Source organism: Rhizoctonia solani, chromosome 11, assembly GCF_016906535.1.
Source record: "Rhizoctonia solani chromosome 11, complete sequence".
Lineage (NCBI taxonomy): Eukaryota > Fungi > Basidiomycota > Agaricomycetes > Cantharellales > Ceratobasidiaceae > Rhizoctonia > Rhizoctonia solani.
Genome location: NC_057380.1, coordinates 2,005,683 through 2,027,570, shown reverse-complemented (window position 1 = coordinate 2,027,570; position 21,888 = coordinate 2,005,683). Strand labels below are relative to the sequence as shown.

The following is a 21,888-nucleotide window of genomic DNA, read 5'->3' as shown; positions in this document are numbered from 1 at the left end:
CTCCCAACCTATTCACACCCAATTCCTAAAAAAACGCGTTATTGATGGCCGAGAAATTGATTCTGGTCAAATCACTCATTTCACTCAATTCAAATGTACCATTGGCAATCACACCGAAGAACTAGAGTGCCATATTTCCAATATTGGCAATCACCAATTAGTTTTAGGAATGTCATGGTTGAAAAAACACAATCCCCAAATTTTGTGGGAAAAACATACACTCATTTTTAATTCCTTGTATTGTTCCAACAACTGTCTAGCCATACCTGCGGTTCTAGAACTTAAAGCAGTAGAGGAAATTCCGTCACCTTACCAAGAATTTTCCAAAGTCTTTTCTGAGGAAGAATCGTCTAAATTGCCGCCTCATCGCCCTTACGATATTGCTATTGAATTACTCCCTGATGCAAAACCTTGACATGGCCCCATATATAGTCTAGGCCCCCGGGAAGATGCAGAACTTAGGGAAACTATCAAAAAGCAACTGAAAGCGGGCTTGATTCGTCCATCTAAATCTCCCATGGCTTCCCCAATACTATTTGTCAAGAAGAAAAACGGGAAATTACGCATGTGTGTAGACTATCGACGGTTGAATAGCATGACCAAGAAGAACGCTTACCCCCTGCCCTTGCCACAAAACCTTATTGAGAAACTACAAGGTGCTAAGATCTTTAGTAAATTTGATCTTAGGGCAGGCTACAACTTAGTCCGAATTAAAGAAGGCGATGAATGGAAAACCGCTTTCAAAACTAAATACGGATTATTCAAATACTTGGTTATGCCTTTTGGATTGACAAATGCGCCGGCAGCCTTTCAGGACATGATGAACAAAATATTCAGAGACCTCTTGGACGTTTATGTCATCATCTACTTGGACAATATTCTAGTCTTCTCTCTGAATGAAAAAGATCATGAAGCCCATGTGCGAGAGGTACTCAAAAGGCTGCAGGATAATGACCTTTTTTGCAATATTGAGAAATGCCATTTCCACGTCAAGAAAATTGATTATCTAGGGTTTATCATATCTGAATTTGGTATAGAAGTCAATCAATCAAAAGTCACAGACGCCTTAAATTGGTCAACACCTAAGAATGTCAAAAACATCCAAGAATTCCTAGGATTTGTGAACTTCTATAGACGGTTTATCCCTAATTTTGGAAATATGGCACAACCACTGTACAATTTGCTCAAGAAAGATAGTAACTGGAGATGGGAATCAGCAGAACAACAATCTTTTGACAGCCTTAAAAAATGTCTTACTTCAGCGCCCTTGCTTTTACAACCTGACACCACAAGACAATTTTATGTGGAATGCGACGCATCGGATTATGCCACTGGAGCAATACTATCCCAACGCAACTCTGAAGGGAAATTGGCTCCAGTAGCCTATCTGTCCAAATCCTTATCCCCTGCCGAAAAAAATTACGATATCTTTGACAAGGAATTGTTGGCAGTCATTAGGGCATTTAAAGAATGGCGCCATTTGTTAGAAGGATCTGAATTGCCGGTTCAAGTTTTAACGGATCACAAAAACTTGGAATATTTTTACATCCCAATCCCTTAACAAACGACAAATCCGATGGGCCAATTTCTTGGTGGACTACAATTTCCAAATCATCTACAGGCCTGGAGCACAGAACAGGAAGGCAGACATCCTCTCAAGACGCTACAATTTGATACCCCTTGAAGGGGGGGTAGAGAACCAAGTTCTCTTGAAACCGGAACTTTTCATTTCATCCATTACTCCGGATCAAGAAATCAATGATCTAATTGGCGAGGCAATCTATGAGGATAACCGCCTTAGGGAAATTCTGCAGAAACTCCAGAATAAGGAAAAAGTCATAGATTGGGAATTGAAAGAGGGCTTACTGTGGTATCAAGGGAAAATATTTGTACCAAAGGACGAAACCATCAGAAATCTCATTTTGGAATCCAGGCACGACGCATTAGCCGCAGGTCATCCAGGACAAGCCAGAACATTGGAACTTGTCTCCAGAAATTATTACTGGCCATCCCTGAAGAAATTCGTGAACTCTTACGTCAGTCACTGCGAGACATGTATCCGGTCCAAACCTACAAATCAAGTTCCCACAGGCCTATTAAAACCATTACAAATCCCTGAACGGCCCTGGGAAGATATAGCATACAACATGATTGTAGGACTACCAGTTTCAGAAGGCTTTGATGCTATCCTTACTGTCATTGATCGATTTTCAAAAATGGTACACTTTATCCCCACCCAATCCACAGCATCTGCCATCGACGTTGCCAATTTATTCATCACGTATGTATGGAAACTACATGGTTTACCCAGGAGCACAGTTTCAGACAGGGGCCCCACATTTAACGCCAAATTCATTCGTCATTTGTATAAAAGGCTGGACATTAAGCCAACATATTCAACAGCATATCATCCACAAACCGATGGACAGACGGAACGCATCCAAAGGGAAGCTGAAATCTTCATACAAATGTTTGGGAATCATCGTCAATCAGACTGGGTGTCACTATTGCCATTGGCCAAATTTGCCTTAAACAATTTAAAACAAACTTCCACAGGGAAATCCCCGTTCCAAACATGTTATGGCTATAACCCAAGATTTACAGTAGGACAAAAGTCAGATGAATCAGTCCCAAACGCAGATGAACATGCAGAATTCTTGGAAAAGGGCTATGATGAAGTCAAGGCAGCGTTATCAATGTCCCAAGAAAGGATGAAACACTTCTATGATCAACGTCACAGAGAAGAAGAAGAAATTCAAGTAGGGAACAAAGTTTGGCTAAGTCATCAGAATATATCCACCGACAGACCATCCATCAAGCTCAGCCACAAAAAGCTAGGCCCCTACTTGGTAATTGAAAAAATTGGATCACATGCGTATAAATTACAACTACCTCATACCATGCGCATACATCCAGTCTTTCACATTAATCTTCTGACAAAATTCCATCCTGACCCTCATGGACGCGACCCTCCCAACCTGCACCTATTATTACAGAAGAAGGTGAGGAAGAATATGAAGTTGAAAGAATCGTGGACAGCAAATGGAAAGGGCGTGGCAAATCAAAGAAACTCTGGTATTTAGTCAAGTGGAAGGGATACGACGAAGGAAGCAACTCGTGGGAACCAGTGGATAATGTGGGTAACGCTCAAGAAGCCATAGAAGAATTCCACATGGAACACCCTGATGCAGTTGGAGCTTGAAGAGGGGGTAATGTCATGACCTTCATTGGCATGACATGATTTTTTACTATTTTCTACCTTTTTTCCGAGATAGTTTCCTTTTTTGGTATATATTTATGACTCATCAAGATCACGTGACATATTTGATATATGATGTGAAATTGTAAATGACTCACTGTTTTGTATTGTTGTTTTTGATGTGGCTCCTCTCATGTATTTAAACAAGGTCAAGTCACCGCTAAACAGCAAGACTTGACCTCTTTGTCAATTCATCCTAAGCTTACCCTTACCCATTGCCCAGGCCCCTAGTTGGCCATAAGTGCACTTTACTACAAAACCCTTAACCCAGGCCTCGTTGCCCTCTACCCATACCATACCCCTTGGGCCTTCGTCGCCCCTCTTTGTCTCATAGTCCATTGGTGATAGGGCCACGGACTTTAAACCTACTTGTATCATAGGTCCGAGCTTAGTCGTGACAGGCTTGGGCTGTTGACAAGGAATGGGAACGCACAAATCCAAAAGCATGCAAACAATCGGCTAAGCGAATCGACTCGGACCTAGACAAAATCCCCCAAGAAGAAAAATTCGACAAATTTATTGATTGGTACGCACCTCAACCACGGGAGTATCTATCCCTTTGCCATCACCATTCCCCTTGGCATCCCCCTTGCCTTCCAAATCTAACGCTCCGGCCAATACCCCTGTTGCCTCTGTTATGTTAGCTACGCAGAGCCAGGTCATTGAACCGACCCCAGTTACAACACCTATTCTCCTTGATACCGACGTATGCCATTCCCCCGGAAATGCAGCGCATCAGCCCCCTTTGGATGTGCCTGCAGCTTTGTTAATTGCCCCCAGTCATGCCTCCGGGTCTGTTCATCCATGGGGTACAGCAATGCACGCCGGTGCGTTGGTGGGGTTTGGTCCCAACGTAGCCTTTGCGGCTCCAGAAGCACCGGCGTTTGTCCAGCCTGCGTTTCCGCAATACGGTCAGTTAGGCGGGGCTGCGTTTATGCCACACAACGTATTGCCGATAGGGTATCAACCAGGTTTTCAGCCTGGATATCTGTATGGACAACCCGGCAGGAACGGAGGCACTCAAGCGCATATTCCAATCGGTAAGTTGAACATTTATGCGTAAAGGTAGAATACTTATCGTTATATTTTAGACCCTACTCTTCAAGGTGAGACAATTGGTCGCTTGTATCCCTCAAACGGCATGCCTCCACCGCCAGAGCTTCATGAACAAGAAGCCGCCGCGCTGCCACGCAACACGGCCAGACTGCGCAGCCAAATATGCCCGGGCCAAGTCAGCCATCAAAAACCAGACTCCAAGCAGCCAAAGCACGCAAATCAAGAATGGCAAGCAATAGCGGCAACGGCAACGGGGATGGTAATCCTGGGCTTGATCCATTGCGACCTCCTCGGAAGCGTCGCACCCAACAAGTCAAGCAAGTCAAAGTTGTTCTCCAAGGTGCGTAACTCACCTGTTATATACCCATTTTCCTGTTGTTTTTATGAACTATTATCAACTCACTTTTTGCCCTGTATTATTGTCTTTTGTTGTTGATAATTTCCTTTATTATTGTGTACGCGTCCGATTCTCAACAACCTGTTCGGTTATTATATGTTCGATTACATGGATGATCATGGCTCTAATATTTCACTACCTGTAACAATTCTCATATATCAAACGTATACTATTGTGTAAAAGAAATAAAAACGCACCACAGTTGTTGTTATACTAGCTTAGTCATCAACGCGCATGTTGTCTCCATCCATCAAGTTGTCGGGCCTTGTCTGTTCACTGGGATTAGATAGCAAAAGATTTATAAAAAGAACGCACTGTTATCATTGCAAAAGTAAGCCAAAAGCGCCCGTATGACATCTCGATATTGGAAAGCGCAAAGAGGCCGGTAAATGCGGTTGCCGGCACTGCTTCCACTGGCTGGAGCTCTTGGTATTCCCATGCGCCGATTCCAAGAATATGATCCCTAGATTTTACAATTACCATGTAAATACCTTAGAGAAAGAAAATACATACCAATGATTCCATGGGAAGGCTGGTGGTTCTGCCGGAGCAACAAATCTCTGAACCATGACAGCCAGAAACTTGTGCTCCTCGCCCAGAACAGCCACTGTCGATTTGTAAATACCCTGAATGATCACAGGTACTTGGTCGCCGATATAACCGTAGCGTGAACCAAATCCTTGGGTATGGTTTGCCGAGCCGTACCGAACGCCGTACCAACGGAAGTGGGGGTAAGTAAGAGTGGATCGGCTGGGATGAAGCTGAACTCAAGCGCCTTCTGGTGGCGGCGCGCCATACCCGTAAAAGCGAACATTGTGCAGACCTACAGGGCGGTGATTATTGCAATACTCAACCATAAGATTATAATATCCCCGGTGCTTGTGATCTTGGAAGTTGACTTTGGCGGGGGCGGTTGCCAACCGAATGTGCTCTATATAATAACTATATATAAGTGCTCAAAAAAAAAGCATAGACTCACCTTGTTCAAGAAATTGGGCGTCCCCGGCCAGAATTGCGTCCAGCCGACCATGCTGAACTTCGTGTTCCGGGCGTCTCTCATGCCCTGTAATAAAAGTTTTGTGGTTGCCGTATTGTCGTCGGTTGGCCTTTCAATCAATTGTAATTCGTTAATCTATATAAATATTAGTAAACCAAATATGAATTAGAGGGGGATATACATAGCGGTAACACTCAACGCAACGCATAAACCCCTTTGCCATTGTTGCTTCAATTTCTCCACCTCCATGCCCATTCTTGTTGACGTTGATGAGCATTTGGTTTGCACGCTCAAATTGGGCAGTTGAAGTGTTGTAAACACTTCCATATTTATAGAGGTGGTCAGGCAAGTGAGTAATGGCGTGGAAACTTGGGGTGAGGTGGATATTCATATCAGTGAACACCGTGCCGACCTGTTCAAGTAACTGGCAACCTTGTTCTACCTCCTCTCAAGTAATTCTGTGTCGAGTCAGAAGTGTGGTTCCAACACAGAACCGTAATAGATTTGCAAACCAATTGCGAGGGTTTCGCAATGGCATGAATTCATGCCAAGGAGGCACTTTGTCAAGCTTGCCCCCATCCAAGTCGTTGACATGGTTCCGACGTCTACGAAAAGCCTTTGCATTGGCCTTCTGGGCCTTGTAATGCTTTGACCTCTCGCTGCCGCGAGGAATATCCCCATCAGGGATTGAGTTGCCCACACGCCAGGCCTCAAAATACGAGCCGATCATGATAAGGCGCGAGAGGCGCCGCTGGTCGGCCTTAACGCGTCCCTTCAACCCTTGAGCCTGTGATGTATATTAATAATATGTACGTTGAATATGCGAACTTACATGGGTAGGGAGCCGGCTACAATAATGAGGGAAAATCGTCCGCGTGATAAAAGCATTGTAGCGTGCCTTGGGTGTCTCACCGGCAGGCTGCCGATGAAAACGTTTTCGGAGCATCCCTTGCTTGTATATATACTTACTTTTGATAGCCTCTGTGAGCCCAAGATCTACCAAATGCATTACATCAGTGGGCGCATTATCAAATGCGTAGAAACCGGAGAGCCGGTCTAGTTCGGTAAACGTTGTCCCGGTCTCATTACGGATGTCATTGCGTTTGTGCCATTCCGCACGGAGCCATTGGTGCTTATCCTGCAAATGTTTGTGTGGATCGCAAAGATCATAGCCTATGGGAAACATTAAGTAAGTCAAATTCGCATATATGATCATACACTCACCTTCATGGTCATAGCCTCGCCCAGTCGACAGCAAACAGGCCCGTAGCTTGCAATATGGGCAGTGATTTTCCTCCGCAGTAGCACCGACATGACCTGTACATTTGATGCGCGCGATCCAATCAACCACAAGGACCAATAAGTTTGCGTAAACGCGTCGGTCTTGAATTTCCCCCGTCTCGGCATCGTGCACCGGCAAATCAACGCCTATAGTAGCTTTAGTATATAAGTGAAAATCGTTAACTGGGCATACCATTAGACAGAGAAATTAGATTGTCTATAAGAGGCTCCATCATTTGGTTGAACGCGTAGTCCTTAGGCTCCGTTGGTCCAGGGAGTACCATCGCAAGGATCGTGTTTTCGAATAAATTCCATTCAAAATAAGGAAGATTATTGATAACAATATACACTCCGTTGGAAGTATAACTTCCACCGGCAGTGTAATTGCCTCCGTTTGCCTGGTATCTGCGCATATATTTTAAATGAAAAGATAGCGTTAAGTTAAGTACTCACCCATCCGCATTAAGTGTAAGGCTAAGGCCCAAAGGTAAGCGCGCAAGAGATAAAGGAAAATCTCCGGCAGGCAAATCCACGTACTCGCCGTCAATAAATTGTTGGGTGAGTCCCGTCGCATGCGCCCGCCATCCCCATCCCTTGCTGATGTCCGAAAACCGTTGGTTGGCTGGCATGTCATCAAACCACTCCACAGGATCCTGGGGTCTTGGTGGGTTTTTGGTTGGTTCATCTTTGGGGTTGTCGTTGTTACGCCAGTGTTGACAAAGCTCAGACATACCAGGGCGGGACAGTAGACGACCGAGAGCAGCAGGGAGAGGGATGTAAGGAAACAATTTGGACGGGCTACGCTTGATAGTACCATCGGCAAGTAAACGCTCTGTGTATAGAACACCGGGGCACCGTTCTCCAACGTTCCAAGTGCAACGAGGTTTGGGTAGCTGGTAAAGTTGCTCCGTCGTGTATTGCTTGCCGCATGTTGGCTTGGGACACACAGGATAGATCCTCATGAGCTCTGAGTGATCCATCCCGAGCCGACGCTCAAGCGACCGTAGAGTAAGTGGCATCTGTCAAATCTCTTTGACAAGCGGCTGGGGGAGGTATTGCGCGTTGGCCATAAGTGCCAATTTGTGAGACTCCAGTATTGCTTGGACAGAGTCCTGTGTTGCGTGGTTGAATGCATACTGAGCCCAAGTGCGCAAGTAGATGTTCCGCAGAGTTGGGTGAGCATCAAATAGAGGCATACCGGCCCCTGCATCATTGCCCGGAGGTCCGGGAGGCCCCTTGGCATCATCTGGTGGGACACGGATTGGAGGCTCCTCCACCAGCACTCCCTCGGGGTCGTCTGGGTTGTCTGGGTTGTCTGGGTTGTCTGGGTAAGTATCAGCATTGTCGTCGTCTTCTATGTATGGATCGTCATGGTGGGGTTCTTTGGCGTCAGAAGGAAGGGGTCGTTGCCGAGGGGAAGCGGGGCAGCCTAGTTGCTCCAGAAACAGATAGATTCATGAGATATTTGCCGAAATAATCAACATCCAAGCAAGGACGCACGTGGTAAGGCATGGATCGTCTGAGTCTGAGTCTGAGTCTGAGCCGGCGGAGGAATTGTCGCATAAGTCAAGCAATTCGTCCGGTTGAGTAGAATTATCAATAGACTCGAAAAGCGGTGGGGTACGTGGAGATTGTAATAAGTAAGTCTTAGAACAAGAGCCAAGATGGGGCGATCCAGGTCTAGAACAAGAATCGGCGGGAGTATAATGCTTGTTGGGTGGAAATGTGTCGAGATCAGTAAGGTGACATGCATTAATGCTAGTGCTAGAGATTGTTGCGGCTTGATTATCTAAGTTGCTAAGATCAGGTGATTGGCGGGGAGGGGCTTCTGAGGGGCACGGGACAGACGGTCCCGCCCGCACATTGCATTGTTGGGCCAGCGGGTGGACACCGTTTGTCCTTCAATGTGCAGCTATAGTCCCTGGCTTCTGGTGATACCAAAATGGATAACATTTCAAGCAGTCGCAGAGCCTCTTCCGGCCAAGCAAGCAGTCAGAGATACGTTTCTTGGACTGTAAACTACGGTGAAGCTCAAATTAATTAAACTTAGATGAATTAAACTTGCCTTTCTAGCCTTTTCCTTCGCTTTTAGTAATATTTCCGTATCGTACTTTGCCATGTGTGCTAGGTGTTGACTTCGATACGTTGTGGCGCGGGTGAGGAGAAGAACAAAATTGTCTAAGTCGTCCCGATGCTCATGGTCATTAAATTTCAAATAGACCCTGAAGATCGTATTCCTATTCTAAGTCTGGTCAATTACTGTACAACAACGCCACAGCAAAGCATGATCTGAGATCCAATCTAAGTCTGGACACATGCTGTCCAAGTCCCGTGCCCGCCGCACACCCTTTGTTGAAAAGGGGTGAAGTCCTGTGGAGGTTGATGGTAGTAGGTGTTTGGGTGAGTACCCTGAAATTTGCAGCTTCTGACGCACTGACCAGCATACCAAACAACGCGCACACGTCCCCCTTCTGGGAGAGGGTGGGCGCATCCTATTTAGGTGTTGAAGAGTAATGGATTGAAATGTAACGATGAAACAATTATGTATGTAATCAAATAAATATATCCATTTATCCCAAAGAAACGAAAGGCCCAAAGTGTCGGGCACAGGCATCGCAGAGATATTGTCCAGCAATGGACCAGCATTTGTATCCCGACAATCGACAAATGCTGGACAGCCTGGTCTATTACTGTACCGAACGCGACAAAAAAGTCCAGTTCATGCCTCGACAAAGGCTGGACACGTGCCGTCCAAGTCCCGTGCCCGCCGCACACCCTTTGTCGAAAAGGGGGTGAAGTCCTGTGCATGTGATGTATCATCTGTGGTACGTCCCACGAACTCCAAACAACGAGTCGGGCGGAAAATCGAAATGTATACTATTTCCGTAACAGCTGTAAAACTAAAAAACAAGGGTGCGGATTTTCCGCACCCTGCCAGCCTTCAGTGTGAGAATATCAATGAGTACACATATCTGGAATTATTATATGAATAAATACTGGCCACTGAAGATCCCAAGTCTATATATACTAGTATATACATGTCGTACTGGCCAATTTTGTAGGTGAACGCGGATGCCTCAAACTTAGATACACGAAATGTATTGGTGATTTCGGATCCGTGTAGGGGCCTTCAGCTAACCATAAAGATCAGTGTTGCTTCATACCTTTGATCCTAATCAAACCAAGTCTCCGAGCAAAATATTAAGAGACCCAGGCTTCTTCAGTGCGGCTCAAGACAGATTTACTCTAGCCTCGGTTTAGTGTGCGTACAAATACATCCAACATCAATCTCACAGGTTTATCTCCACCGGGTGTGACTTACTACCCCATTCCAGATAGGGGTGCATTTATTGGCCATAGTGATAACAGTCGGCCGGTGCCTGTATAGGCTTCGAGTTCCAATCGTGACATCATCGAATCTCTGATGATCGATGACCTAAAATGGGACCTGGTCGTGCGCCCTCTCATTCGCTGGTCATGGCCCCAGCCATGACATCGTACATTGGCTTGACGCCGAGAATACTGACCATATCGGAATCATAACACTTAGGCATGAGTGAGCCACGCAACTCACATAAAATGACGAGTCTTAAGTCATCTGTGTTCTTTGACACAGAGAGGAGACGATTCTCTCATATATACGGCAAAATTTTCGAGTACCCAATCTTTAAAGAATATGGGTACAAATACTATATATGGGCAAATAGGTCTTTTGGTTGGGGTAGCTTGGGGCAATATCACGAATGATACAGCTAATAAGCAAGAGATGGAATAAAGAGATTAATGAAGCATTATCGGTGCCCCGAGTCCCCCACCCCTCACCTGACCTGACCTCCGACGACTACGCCCTCGAGCTCCCGTATTTACTTCCATATTTTATATATCATCGTTCGTCATCTATTCCTCACTTACACAGTGGCCTATGTCGGAGCCTAATTTAACTAATTTTAGTCCCAAATAGGATCCCACTCCCAGGAACGGCAATACGCTGAATTCGAATGCATTCAAATGTCTCATCGGTGCAGAGAACCAGCAAGTTTGTATGCCCGGGTAAATCTTGAGTGAATAAGGCTTGCATCGACGTCATGATCACTTCATGTCTCACCCCCAAATCTCAATGGACGGAAATATTCCTCAGAAACAGCATGATCGCCCCAGACATTTTTTAATTACATGGTGAACATATATTTGAACCGGATCATCTTAATATGGTTTCGCTTTTGTAACCGACGCGATTCTAGGGCATACGGCTGGGGGAAGGAGGCTAACTCGTCCTCCGGGGAAAAACCACCCCGGTTTCTGAGCTGATATACAATACTCTTATCACATACCTCATTCTCGGTTCTCGTTTCTATTACTCCAAGCCAAGCAATCATGCCTGATCCCGCGCGCGGTACCAAGTTCGTGACGGATTTTTCAGCTTTTATGCCGGAGTGGCACTTTGCCTATAGTGAACCCCGTCATACTGAGCATGCAGGCAGCAATGAGACTGAAATCTCCGTACTTCTGAGAGATTGCTCGCAGAATACTGCAAAGGCAGCATTTTGGTAGTTTGTTGTCTCCGAGCATAATCCCTCAGACAGGGAGCCGAACAGAAGGCCTCGATAATTATCACTCCCTTGCCGCTAGCACTAATGGATATCAGGAGCCGGTCTACTGGCCCAATTTAATTGGGGTTGATTTTGAGCCATATGGAAAGGTCCGATGATGCCGCATCCCCCTCAGTTCACGACCTCGATCAAGGGAACTACTACGCAAACGGGGGACGCCGTAAGTTGGGTTCCCGTAATATCAAGTCTTAGAAAGAATTTTCCACTCGATTTGCTATTGGAGCATTGTCCTTCTACTTGTATAAATACTGCATATGGCTAAGTCAAGAATATTCAGAATTCTCCCCTTGTCTTAGGTCTACTTCTCATTGTCATCTATAGTTGCTTCACGATATGCCTGAGTCCAACTCTGTACCCGGATACGGGATATACCGTATTGCTCTTGTTGACCTAGTCAATCCTGCATGCGGGAAGCACGAGCTATCGAGAAAGGATGATAACGCATTAGCTGCATCTGAGCTATCGAGCCTCTCGGACAGCCCAGTGAATAAGGTATTCATCCTATGTATTACCTGATAGCTCTAGGTATCTGATTTTGGTACACAGTGGATCGTTTATCCTGTATCTGCTTCTGAACAAGGTATCGGCGATTTTAGAATCTCGAGCATTGATGGCAAACATGTTTTGTCATGGAAGGAGGAAGATCTTAGCCTGGTACCATCGGGGTCTTCACGCACAACTTGGAACATAGAAGCTGCAAAGGGAAAAAATGGGGGCGAAATTTGGCATTATTTGAAGTAAATATCCCTGTCCCCCCGTTCAATTTTGTGCTCAACCATATGGGTATAAAAGGATATTCCAAACGACAAACCTGGATATTATATAAAAGTCAACGACACGGTTAGTTAGTTACTCATTAAAAGCAGAGCTGCTAGTTAAATATTTCTGTGCAGACAGGCCCTCTCACCAAAATATTGACTAAGGAGGTGAGTTCATTGGGCATACGCCCATAATTGAACTCGCTGGTGAAGAGAAGCTTACTTGTGGATCGTATGCTTATAGGATGAGGCTCCGTGTTCGGGCTGGAAATTTGAGAAAATCAGATGAAGTACCTGAACATTTATCTTGGTCTGCTTTGTCCGCGGCAGACGGAGAGTCTTTCCAGCAAAAGTTCTTCAACCTTACCCTGAAAGAGGCTGCTTGGGAGGAGTACGATATCATCATTGTTGGCTCTGGTATCGGAGGCGGAATTCTAGCAAACGACCTCTACGACACCAACTCTAGGCTCGGAAAGAACGCGAAGCGGATTCTCCTCCTTGAGAGGGGAGGTCTGGTATTTCATTCTCACTGTTTGAATACTGCTCGTCCTGCTGGATTAGCAAATGATCGTGGCCAACAAAACGATACCTTTTTCAAGCAATTCAAGCGTCAATACTTATTTGAGCCCAAACTTGAGAAGGAGGATGCCGAAATTCCTGGAGATCCGAAACGCGATCCTAAGCAGCAAGACCCCTGGAGTGGTGGTGCCATGTACTGCCTTGGGGGCCGTAGCGCTGCCTGGGGATTGTTTGCGCCTCGCGTCCATGACAGTGTCCTCCGAGATAAATATCACTCCCAAGTTTATCAAGATCTACGCGAACAGTATTACGACAAAGCCGAGCGCCTCATGCTAGTCTCCCTACCGACCACTCGCCGGGCACATCAACACGTAATGGATCGTCTCACTTCGAAATGCCAGGAAGTGGAGCCGAGTGTCCAGTGGCAATGGGGCCGAATCGCGTCAGAATTCAAGGATGACCGTAACTTTGACTTTGCCGAAGGCGCATATTCTACTATTGACAAGATCCTGGAGATTGCTATGAGCCGCCCAAAGACAGACGTTCAGAGTCGCAGCGGAGACGATGTTTTCACCGAGCACAAGTATTTCAAGACTGTCCTCAACGCCGATGTTAGATCATTGAACTTTGACACAAACGGTGCTGTTACGGGTGTAAACGTCAAGGCAGCCAATGGGGAAAATACTACTATCAATGTTAGGAATCCGGGAAAAGGGGTCGAAAACGGAAAGGTCGTACTATGCGCGGGGAGCGTACATTCTCCTGCTATCCTACTTCGAAGCGATCACACCAAAGCTAAAATTCAGGATGGGAAGTATAACGCGCTCCACCTGACCGACCATAACATCCTTTTCTTCCAAGCTTCATTCCGCTACACCAATCCCGCCCTTAGGGAGGAATTAGGAGCGATGAAGCTACAAACCTATGCCAAAATTGATAATCAAATAGTCCTATTCAACATGTCCATTGATGCGTCCTCATTTCTCCCAAGAGGGAAATCTCCCGATCCAAAGCTCCCGAAATTCATCTTCGTTATTATGTTGCAAGACGAACTTGTCAAAGACAACAGCATCGTACTGGAGAATGATGAACCAAAGATCCGGCTAAACAGGAGGAACATGCCGCTTAGCGAAGAGAAGATGCGTAAATTCATTTTAGCTGCTATGAAGGCCCTCGTTGGCTCAGCTGGACTGGAGTTTGTTGACTTCGAGGACTTGAAAGCGGACTCCAAATTCAACGACGTCAACGACAAAAAATTCCTGAAAAAGATCGATATCGGATACCTCCCGCTCGGGGGTGTGGCGCACGAACTCGGAACGTTGCCCATGGTTAGCAAGCTTGAATCGGACGCGTTCTGCCTTGATTCGAATCTTCGAGTGCGACCTGAAATATGCGATGGAGTTTACGTCTGTGACCTTTCATGCTTCCCTCACTCTCCCGCAGCTAACCCCACACTTACTCTTGCGGCTCTCGCCATTCGTCTCTCTCGCCATCTTAATGAACGACTTCGAGTTAAGGTCCAGGACAATACGCGCGTTTACACCGTTAATCAAACAAGCGCCAAGGTTCGAGTTTTCCTCTCCTATCAGAAACCGCGTGGAAAGAGTGGTAATGCGGAGGAGGCAGTTGTCCTGGCGCCAGGCCAAGAATATTCGTGGCAACGGGAGGCGAATGTGCCTCAGGGACTCTTTATATACAGACTTGATATGAGCTCGCAAGAGGAGAAATTCTTGGATAGACCTGTTGTCCTTGTGGCTCATCCTGGAAAAGTGACACCTATTTTGTACGACTGAATATCTCCCAGATGTTTGATGAAGTACCGATCATGTATGGCCTAAAGAAACTTGTAAACTGAATCAATTTAAAGCTAATTTCATAGGAAAACACCAGCATTGCTATTACACCATTTTGTAACCTAAGCCACGATGTCACGATCCATACGCCGAAAGTCTCCAGCTACTGCGGTCGAAATTTTAAACCTTCTACCTATCACAGTGCATACCAGATGATCTCATTGGGTGAGTGCATATATTCAACCTACCGCCATCATAAAATTGTGTATATTATGCCCAATTATCGCATGTATAGTCTATAAGAGCCGTTCTCTAAACCTCTAAGAGCATAAAAACGGTTTGACAAGTCATAACATCTAAAAGTGCCGATACCTTTACAACGCCCCGAACAGGATGAACAGCCCGAGACCTAGTGTGAATTGAGACGCCTAGAAGACGACAATTGTCGGACAGATATCTTATCAAACGGCAAAAGATTCGTGTAAATGTACCAAATCATCTTCAGACGCGATCTCGGTCCCGTGTACATCCCCTGCACCCATAGGACTCCCTCAATCAAACAGTAAGTAACAGGTTGGCACAAACGGCAGATTTCAATGCGCATATAACAGGGAACAGGCAAAAATAGCATGAGATATTACCAACTAGGTATGTTTTAAATAAATTAATGGCCATACCAAAGCAGCAGCAATAGACAATCCGAAGTATGATGCATATGAACTAGTATACAACACAGGTAGAGTTCCATGGACCCAGAGAAGTGATATGTCGAAAAGGGAATAATAAATAGAATAAAAATCAAGAAAATATGGACACGGATGTCAAATAATGCTCAGCTGGAGCTGACGAAATATTTAAATCGAAAAATCCCAAAACGAATCAATGGAACATGCATGGTTGAGACGAAGGACTCTAAGAATAAATAGAAAATGATATATGGATGCGATAAGAGGCTCATTGGGTGACAGGAAGAACAGGAAGTGGTCGTATACCTGATGGGGTGGCTCCCATCGATAGAGGATGAGTGGGTGCACTCTCCTTTTCATCGAGGTCCACCTTTAGAGACGCTGATCGTGGAATGGGGGGCGCCGGAAGTAGAGAACTGAGAGGTTCAGGGACCGGTAGTGGCCGGGGCTCGGTTGCATACCGTTGAGGGATGGGAGGAACGGGTGGTACATCAGGCAGCTTTCTCACAGAAACAGACCTCGGGCTTGATCCCGAGGGATGAGGCACCCCAGAAACAGGGAGACTAGGCATCGGCGGCTCCGGAGCGCCGCCGTCATTCCCGCGTTGCCTAAAATATTCGGACCCAGCCCTTCTCAACGAATCCATACTACGCAGCAAGGGGGTGGTTACGTGCCCTGTGAGAGCGGACATGACATGACCGCTGATAGTCGAGACGGGAGTTTCAGGAGGGTCGGTCCAATCACTCCTTTCGGTGCGCACAGTGCTTGAGCGGGTCACCCGAGTGCCCGAACGGGCAACGGATAAATGAGTTGATGATGCATTACGACTATGTGTCTTGGAAGGACTCGATCGGGTTGTCCTGCCCGAGCGAGACGACGACTTCGTATTCGAGCGTTGAGCCTTCTCCGAGAGCGTAGACTTGGATCCGAATGCAAGCGTTAATCGCCCGGTTGCTGTGCGGGCAAGAGATTGGCCTTGGTCTGTATGGGTAGTAAAGTCGTCCTGAAGATCGAGAGTAGGGGATTTTAATTCCACTGGGATAGTACGGGGAGATGACATGGGGAATTGAGATGTAATCCCCTCGGACAAGGGCGTGCTCACGTCGTCCATGCTCCCCCGGGGGTTTCCATTGCCCTGTAGTGCCATCGGAGTTAACCTGAATGGTTCAGGTGTGCCGTTCCTTGTCCGTTTATCCATGGCATATTGTACTTTGGAATCGCCCTCGTCCTCCCCATCCGAGTGATCTAGTCGTAGGTTTTCTGGGTCAAAATCGTCCCCGGATGAATCCGTCCTGGGTTTCTTTTCGTCACAATCCTCTCCCGAATCTGATCCAAAATCTTCATCACGAATACTGGGCTCTCCTCCAGGCCCAGTCCACCCACTCTCGGTCGGCCAGATCGAAGCCCAAGAAGGTGGCGGTGGGGGAACAAACGAGCCCAGTCCGGCGAAGCCTGACGCACCACCACGTGAGCGTGATTGATATCCACGGGAGTGTCGCCTACCCGAAGTTCAGCATGGGGGCGGATGGGCTGGCCGCCGGCATTCGGCTTGGGCGATTGAGTGAAGTATTTTGCAAGAGGGGGCGGGTAGTTGCGCTTTTCATGAGGGATGACGAACGGTGTCTGGGGCTGGACATGTGCTTTTGAGGAGAAGGGATGTTGCTCAGTCTAGGAGATGGGGCCAGAATGGAAGTGTCCAGGCGTAGACGTTCTCGGGTCGACTTTCTCGATTTATTTTTGGACGGTGCAGGAAGACCTGTTGCTGACTCGGGATCATAGAGTTGTCCCTGTGGCTGACTATGACTTTGTGCGAGATTTTCTGACGAAGTCATTCCCATAAGTGGCAGGCTTAAATAAGCATTTTTTGAACGCGAGGACCAAGACTTGAAGTAGCCTTGAGGTACCTCTCCCATTGAGCGCTCCCCAGATGTTGCTGTCGAGTTGCTTGACCCTCTAGTGCGAGTGTAGCCATTTCGAATGCGGGAAGAAACTGGAACAGAATTGCGATGCCGACGATGCTGTATCTCGCTCTGGGATTTGCGGCGATTTCGTATAACGAGATATACTATGATTCCGAGTAGAACAACAGCTGCAAGAGTTCCGCAAGTAATTCCTACTATTATCAAACTCCGGGATCTAAAGACAAAGTTTAAACCGATGGGATGAATTAAATAGCCAAATAATAAACTCACGTTGAATCAGTTATACTTCCGATCGCGCGAGCATTTAACCCATTGAGTTGTCTGGGAATCTGGTAAGATTAAATGGACATGGACGATGGGAAGTGATATCCGAGTCGATCAACTTAAGCCAGTCCGTGTATATCAGTTGTGCTCACCGGCGCTTCCTGGCTTCCAGAACGTCTTTCCAGGCTGTCGTATGCTCCTAGAAAGGGAAGTGTGGGCATTGCAGTGCTGTTGGTTCGCAGAAGGCGGGTAAAGTCAGCAAAATTCGATGTTCGAACACGCGAATCCTTACTCAATCAATTCTCGAGGAAGTTGATCTAATCGCCCACAGATAATATGGATTTATGGCCGAAATATACACGAGAGACTGCGAGCCTGACGCGTGTCTGGTTGGTGTTGGATGGAGGTGGGAGAACTGGATAACATGATATGGACAGACCTACGGCTAAATAGAGGCTGGTTGTCAAGCCGAAGTGTACCGCCGCCAAGGGTTCAGCCTGATGCTTCGGTGACGTGGGGTTATCGGAAAAGGTATGTTTGTTTTGACACAGCCGCTATTTTGATCTGCACACAGCCACCCATTATAGCTCTCAAATTAATCACCCATGATGAATTAACTCCACTACATCCACTCGACCACGCTATCTACCCGACTCAGCTCCTCCCATGGCTTCTCTTATGAGTAAAGCTGCATAGATACAAGTTTCTGCGCGGTATTGTTTGTTGTCCCCTTGATTTATCACCGGTGATCTCGGTTATGAAGAAGTTTGGTACTTACCTACCATATTTAAATTGTGCATCACTATGCATGCGTAGACAATAAATAACGCTCATACACTATGCTTGGTTGTCTCATAAAAGCATTATATCAGTCTCCATATATATAGTAGCGTGTGTGTGCATAGGTAATTATATCCAAGGCATATACGAGTTGATCTTTTCATCTGATCAGTCAGACCTTCTTGAGAAGATATCCCACCAAGGATTCCCACAATCCAACATGGTAATTAATTTGATATTCCCGTATCGGGCTCATACCGATCTCCGATACAGCCCCAAAGATCCGAACACGATTTTCGAGGACGAACTCGGTCACGTTGCCATCTGTGGCATCTGTGCCGCCATAAGACCAATTATGGGATAAGAGGCTCACTAAAATGGGTATCTGTTGAATGAAATAACACCGAAATGCCCGTTGGCACGTGAAGTGGAGAAGTGTGGTATCCTAGGAAGGGTTGCTTTTACATCACGACATTCATTAAGATGAAATTATAACATACCTTTCAAGGAAGTTAGCCATCATTTGGGGCAGCGCGTTAGCATGAGTTACCTTGGCCTCGTGGTTTGAGAAGGATCCGATTTCTCACAGGCTTAGCCAAGCGCTATGATCATCGGAATGACTTTTTATGATAACACACTGGCATGAACAACCAAAAGTTGACATGCAGTGTCACGAAGAAGATACGCCAAAAAATGAGAATTTAACGAAAACCAATCAACTGCTATCTTGTAGAACACTCTTGGTCTGCCAGTAAGGCGCATGACACGTATCAACATCACAGAATAGTATCCACGGATTCGGGTACACTGACTAACAATCGCATACATTGAGGTGAGATCGGGATATTAGAGCGCTTAAAGTGTCCCATATCTAAAAAAAAACCTCTCCAGTGAGCGGGATGAGGAATGATGCAAGTAAAGTGTTTCATTTTGCCATTGTATGATAGAGGAAAATGTCAGTCATAGTGGCTGATCTACTCCGAGTCTTCGGTAGCAGCACATTCTAACCCGCACCCAGTTCACCCACGTGGAACCTGCACCTGAGTATATTAGCTGTAACGAAACGGGCTAATTGTGCTCTGCGCTCAGATCAAAGGGCTCGGATATGGGTTTGTGTTTATTGGCCGAAGTTCCCAGCGTAGAAATTATGTGTACACAGGTTGTACAGTAAGTGTAATTGGGATAAACCATCAATGAGAATCAGATGATCATTTAAATTAAGGAGCTCCAATAGACGTAAACCTCAGACCTGTGATTGACTTGAGGCTAAGCAAGGTTTTCCAAGAGCTACTTAGAGTCTGTGTATTGCTGGAGCCAAGAAAACATGCCAAGAAGACGTGCGACGTTTTGATAAGCGTAGAGTTAATTAGCCCTAGATCTTGAATTAACATTATGAGAACCACTTGAAGGTTAGATAGGATATCAGACGGAAGAAACATCAGTAGCCAAATTGATAGAAAATGCCGTAAAGTTGAGGGCTCATGTTGTCATTTGGAGCGATTGTGAGCTGTCAGAAGAAATTGATCAGACCATAGATCATAGACCATAGATCAGCAGAACTGACCATGATATCCACGATTGATGATTAGATACATCTGTATCCATTGAGACAAACGCTATCAAACACGGCATTTCAAGTACGCAATTGACGTACTGGCCATATGACGTACAGTATACGTAGTGCCAGAGACAAGCGCATCCATAGTCCGAATCCTAGGCCTGCGGTTGGTTCGCCCAACCAAGTATATTCAGTATCCATGATAGGGTGATTGTCAGTCAAGTCATGTACTGTAGTCATTTTTTGAGTTACTTGCTAACTCAGCACTCTTTGTAACCGTCAAAAACAGGCTTAGAATAAGCCCAGCCTTATGCCGAAGTCAGAGGCCACGGACTTGAGAATTGAAGATATGCTTTCGAAGCCACTACGATAGGAGGGTGTAGGGCGAGAATAAAGCTCAATACCAAACGAATTCTTTATGTCGAGTTTGATGACAATCTCGTGACTCTCGAGGACGCTGGCAGTGGACGAAAACACGCTATGCCTGCTCAGAAATGGCCGGTGCCTCATGTAATCACGTGATTATTAATTACCCTGAATGATCACACGTTGATTGTGTATACTTGCTGATCATTTAGTACGGTTGAACCATTAGAACAGGGCCGTTACCATGACGGCCCTTGAGACCTGAGGATGTATAGATCAAAGCAAGCATGTAGAAGCATTAGGCGAAAGACAAAGAGCAATATATTACAGGGTAACTAATCCGACAATACATGGAAGCATACACAGCTTGCTCAAAGTACCGCAAGCCCACTAGTAGTCGTCTCCTGCCGACGACGCAGGCGCCTTGGGACTCCGACGCCCGGCCTTTACTTGCGCCAGAGTCCAGTCGCCTTCGCCCTCGTTCGACTTCTTCCCTACGATCCTCTCGTTGTAGGCAGCAACCTGCGAGTCCAAAACACCGATCAATCACCCATCGAGCTATACACTCTGGCGAACACGTACCACTGCCGTGGTGGGCTGATCCTCGTCGCCGATCGTTACGACGGCATACTTTCCGCCGGTGCGAAGCTTGTATCCGACACCCTGTGTGGTGTCAAGAGTGGCCAGGTCGTTGTAGAAGATCTGACCGGCGAACGGGTGAAGATTCCCTGAGTGCGAGTCCGACATCAGATCTAGATGAAAAAAGCTGGGGCAAAATGACTGACCAGAGGGGATGTTGTCAGTCTTGTAAGTGTATGTTCCCTTGGGACCAAGGTTCATCACGACGTTGATGAGGTTATCGTCATCATCGTAGGTGATGGTTGCGGGGGCACAGGTGTAACCGGCGATGGCGAAGATGGAAGACATTGTGTTTGTACAGGGGAGTGAGAGGAGTTGTGATGCTGTGATGCTGAGAACCGAGCAGCAGCAGAGCGTGTTATATACGAGAGGACAGATGATGGTGCTCGTATGATAGATAATTTATTTTCCGTATGGAGGCTCTGCTAGGCACGCATGGGCGCATTCTGTTCTTCGGGCTCGCAAGTACACCTGTCAAGCCAACCGGATCGTTTACATCTTGGGGAAGGCGGAAGTGTTGTCGCACATATGGAGCCGACCTCGGCAACTCGTGCTCGGTGGTTGTTCATACTGAACAACCGTGCCTGATTGTTTATTGAACTTAGCTGAGCGGGTGGCTGTGCATGTGTCTGCCAATTAGGGAAGCCGAGACCGGTAACTGGTTGATCCCAGCGCCTATATGATCCTATCCACGACATTAGATGCTGACAAGTTGACATTACTTCCTGCCTTCTCTTGGGACTCTGCTGATCTCATCAAAGCGCTATGTCCAGCGTCTTGTCAAGGACCAGGCACCTACTGCATCTTTAGTGGTCCCAAGTACAGTTACCGGCGCCGGCATTAGGTACAAAAACTTTTCCGCACTTTGAACTTCCGAAGAACAACAGAATGCGCCCATGCGTGCCTAGCAGAGCCTCCATACGGAAAATAAATTATCTATCATACGAGCACCATCATCTGTCCTCTCGTATATAACACGCTCTGCTGCTGCTCGGTTCTCAGC

At 46.4% G+C, this 21,888-nt stretch overlaps 8 protein-coding genes across 8 annotated transcripts; 4 read left to right on the top strand and 4 right to left on the bottom strand.

The window, feature by feature from the left end:
* Positions 1-517: 517 nt before the first annotated feature.
* On the top strand, positions 518-3,202 carry RhiXN_10650 (Retrotransposable element Tf2 protein; the record flags this gene model as incomplete). Its single annotated transcript, XM_043330466.1, has 3 exons — positions 518-1,482; positions 1,622-3,002; positions 3,089-3,202. The coding sequence occupies 3 exons, from the start codon at positions 518-520 to the stop codon at positions 3,200-3,202; spliced, it is 2,460 nt and encodes an 819-aa protein (XP_043184563.1).
* A 694-nt stretch (positions 3,203-3,896) lies between these two features.
* On the top strand, positions 3,897-4,663 carry RhiXN_10649 (uncharacterized protein; the record flags this gene model as incomplete). The annotated part of the gene is made up of 4 exons (XM_043330465.1): positions 3,897-4,170; positions 4,219-4,299; positions 4,351-4,384; positions 4,435-4,663. The coding sequence occupies 4 exons, from the start codon at positions 3,897-3,899 to the stop codon at positions 4,661-4,663; spliced, it is 618 nt and encodes a 205-aa protein (XP_043184562.1).
* A 267-nt stretch (positions 4,664-4,930) lies between these two features.
* RhiXN_10648 (Transposase family Tnp2 protein) lies at positions 4,931-7,970 on the bottom strand (the record flags this gene model as incomplete). Its single annotated transcript, XM_043330464.1, has 14 exons — positions 4,931-4,981; positions 5,028-5,175; positions 5,226-5,355; positions 5,418-5,535; positions 5,692-5,844; positions 5,891-6,029; positions 6,222-6,496; positions 6,542-6,557; positions 6,622-6,628; positions 6,679-6,882; positions 6,934-7,137; positions 7,184-7,395; positions 7,444-7,464; positions 7,528-7,970. The coding sequence occupies 14 exons, from the start codon at positions 7,968-7,970 to the stop codon at positions 4,931-4,933; spliced, it is 2,121 nt and encodes a 706-aa protein (XP_043184561.1).
* A 42-nt stretch (positions 7,971-8,012) lies between these two features.
* On the bottom strand, positions 8,013-8,743 carry RhiXN_10647 (Retrotransposon-derived protein PEG10; the record flags this gene model as incomplete). Its single annotated transcript, XM_043330463.1, has 2 exons — positions 8,013-8,419; positions 8,491-8,743. 2 exons carry the CDS (start codon positions 8,741-8,743, stop codon positions 8,013-8,015), a joined length of 660 nt encoding a protein of 219 aa, XP_043184560.1.
* A 2,954-nt stretch (positions 8,744-11,697) lies between these two features.
* On the top strand, positions 11,698-12,341 carry RhiXN_10646 (GMC oxidoreductase; the record flags this gene model as incomplete). Its single annotated transcript, XM_043330462.1, has 3 exons — positions 11,698-11,760; positions 11,922-12,092; positions 12,147-12,341. 3 exons carry the CDS (start codon positions 11,698-11,700, stop codon positions 12,339-12,341), a joined length of 429 nt encoding a protein of 142 aa, XP_043184559.1.
* A 262-nt stretch (positions 12,342-12,603) lies between these two features.
* Positions 12,604-14,670, top strand: RhiXN_10645 (GMC oxidoreductase; the record flags this gene model as incomplete). The annotated part of the gene is made up of 1 exon (XM_043330461.1): positions 12,604-14,670. One exon carries the CDS (start codon positions 12,604-12,606, stop codon positions 14,668-14,670), a length of 2,067 nt encoding a protein of 688 aa, XP_043184558.1.
* Positions 14,671-15,624: 954 nt separating this feature from the next.
* Positions 15,625-17,194, bottom strand: RhiXN_10644 (uncharacterized protein; the record flags this gene model as incomplete). Its single annotated transcript, XM_043330460.1, has 2 exons — positions 15,625-16,808; positions 16,975-17,194. The coding sequence occupies 2 exons, from the start codon at positions 17,192-17,194 to the stop codon at positions 15,625-15,627; spliced, it is 1,404 nt and encodes a 467-aa protein (XP_043184557.1).
* Positions 17,195-20,636: 3,442 nt separating this feature from the next.
* On the bottom strand, positions 20,637-21,173 carry RhiXN_10643 (uncharacterized protein; the record flags this gene model as incomplete). The annotated part of the gene is made up of 3 exons (XM_043330459.1): positions 20,637-20,768; positions 20,829-20,974; positions 21,032-21,173. The coding sequence occupies 3 exons, from the start codon at positions 21,171-21,173 to the stop codon at positions 20,637-20,639; spliced, it is 420 nt and encodes a 139-aa protein (XP_043184556.1).
* Between the last annotated feature and the right edge of the window lie 715 nt (positions 21,174-21,888).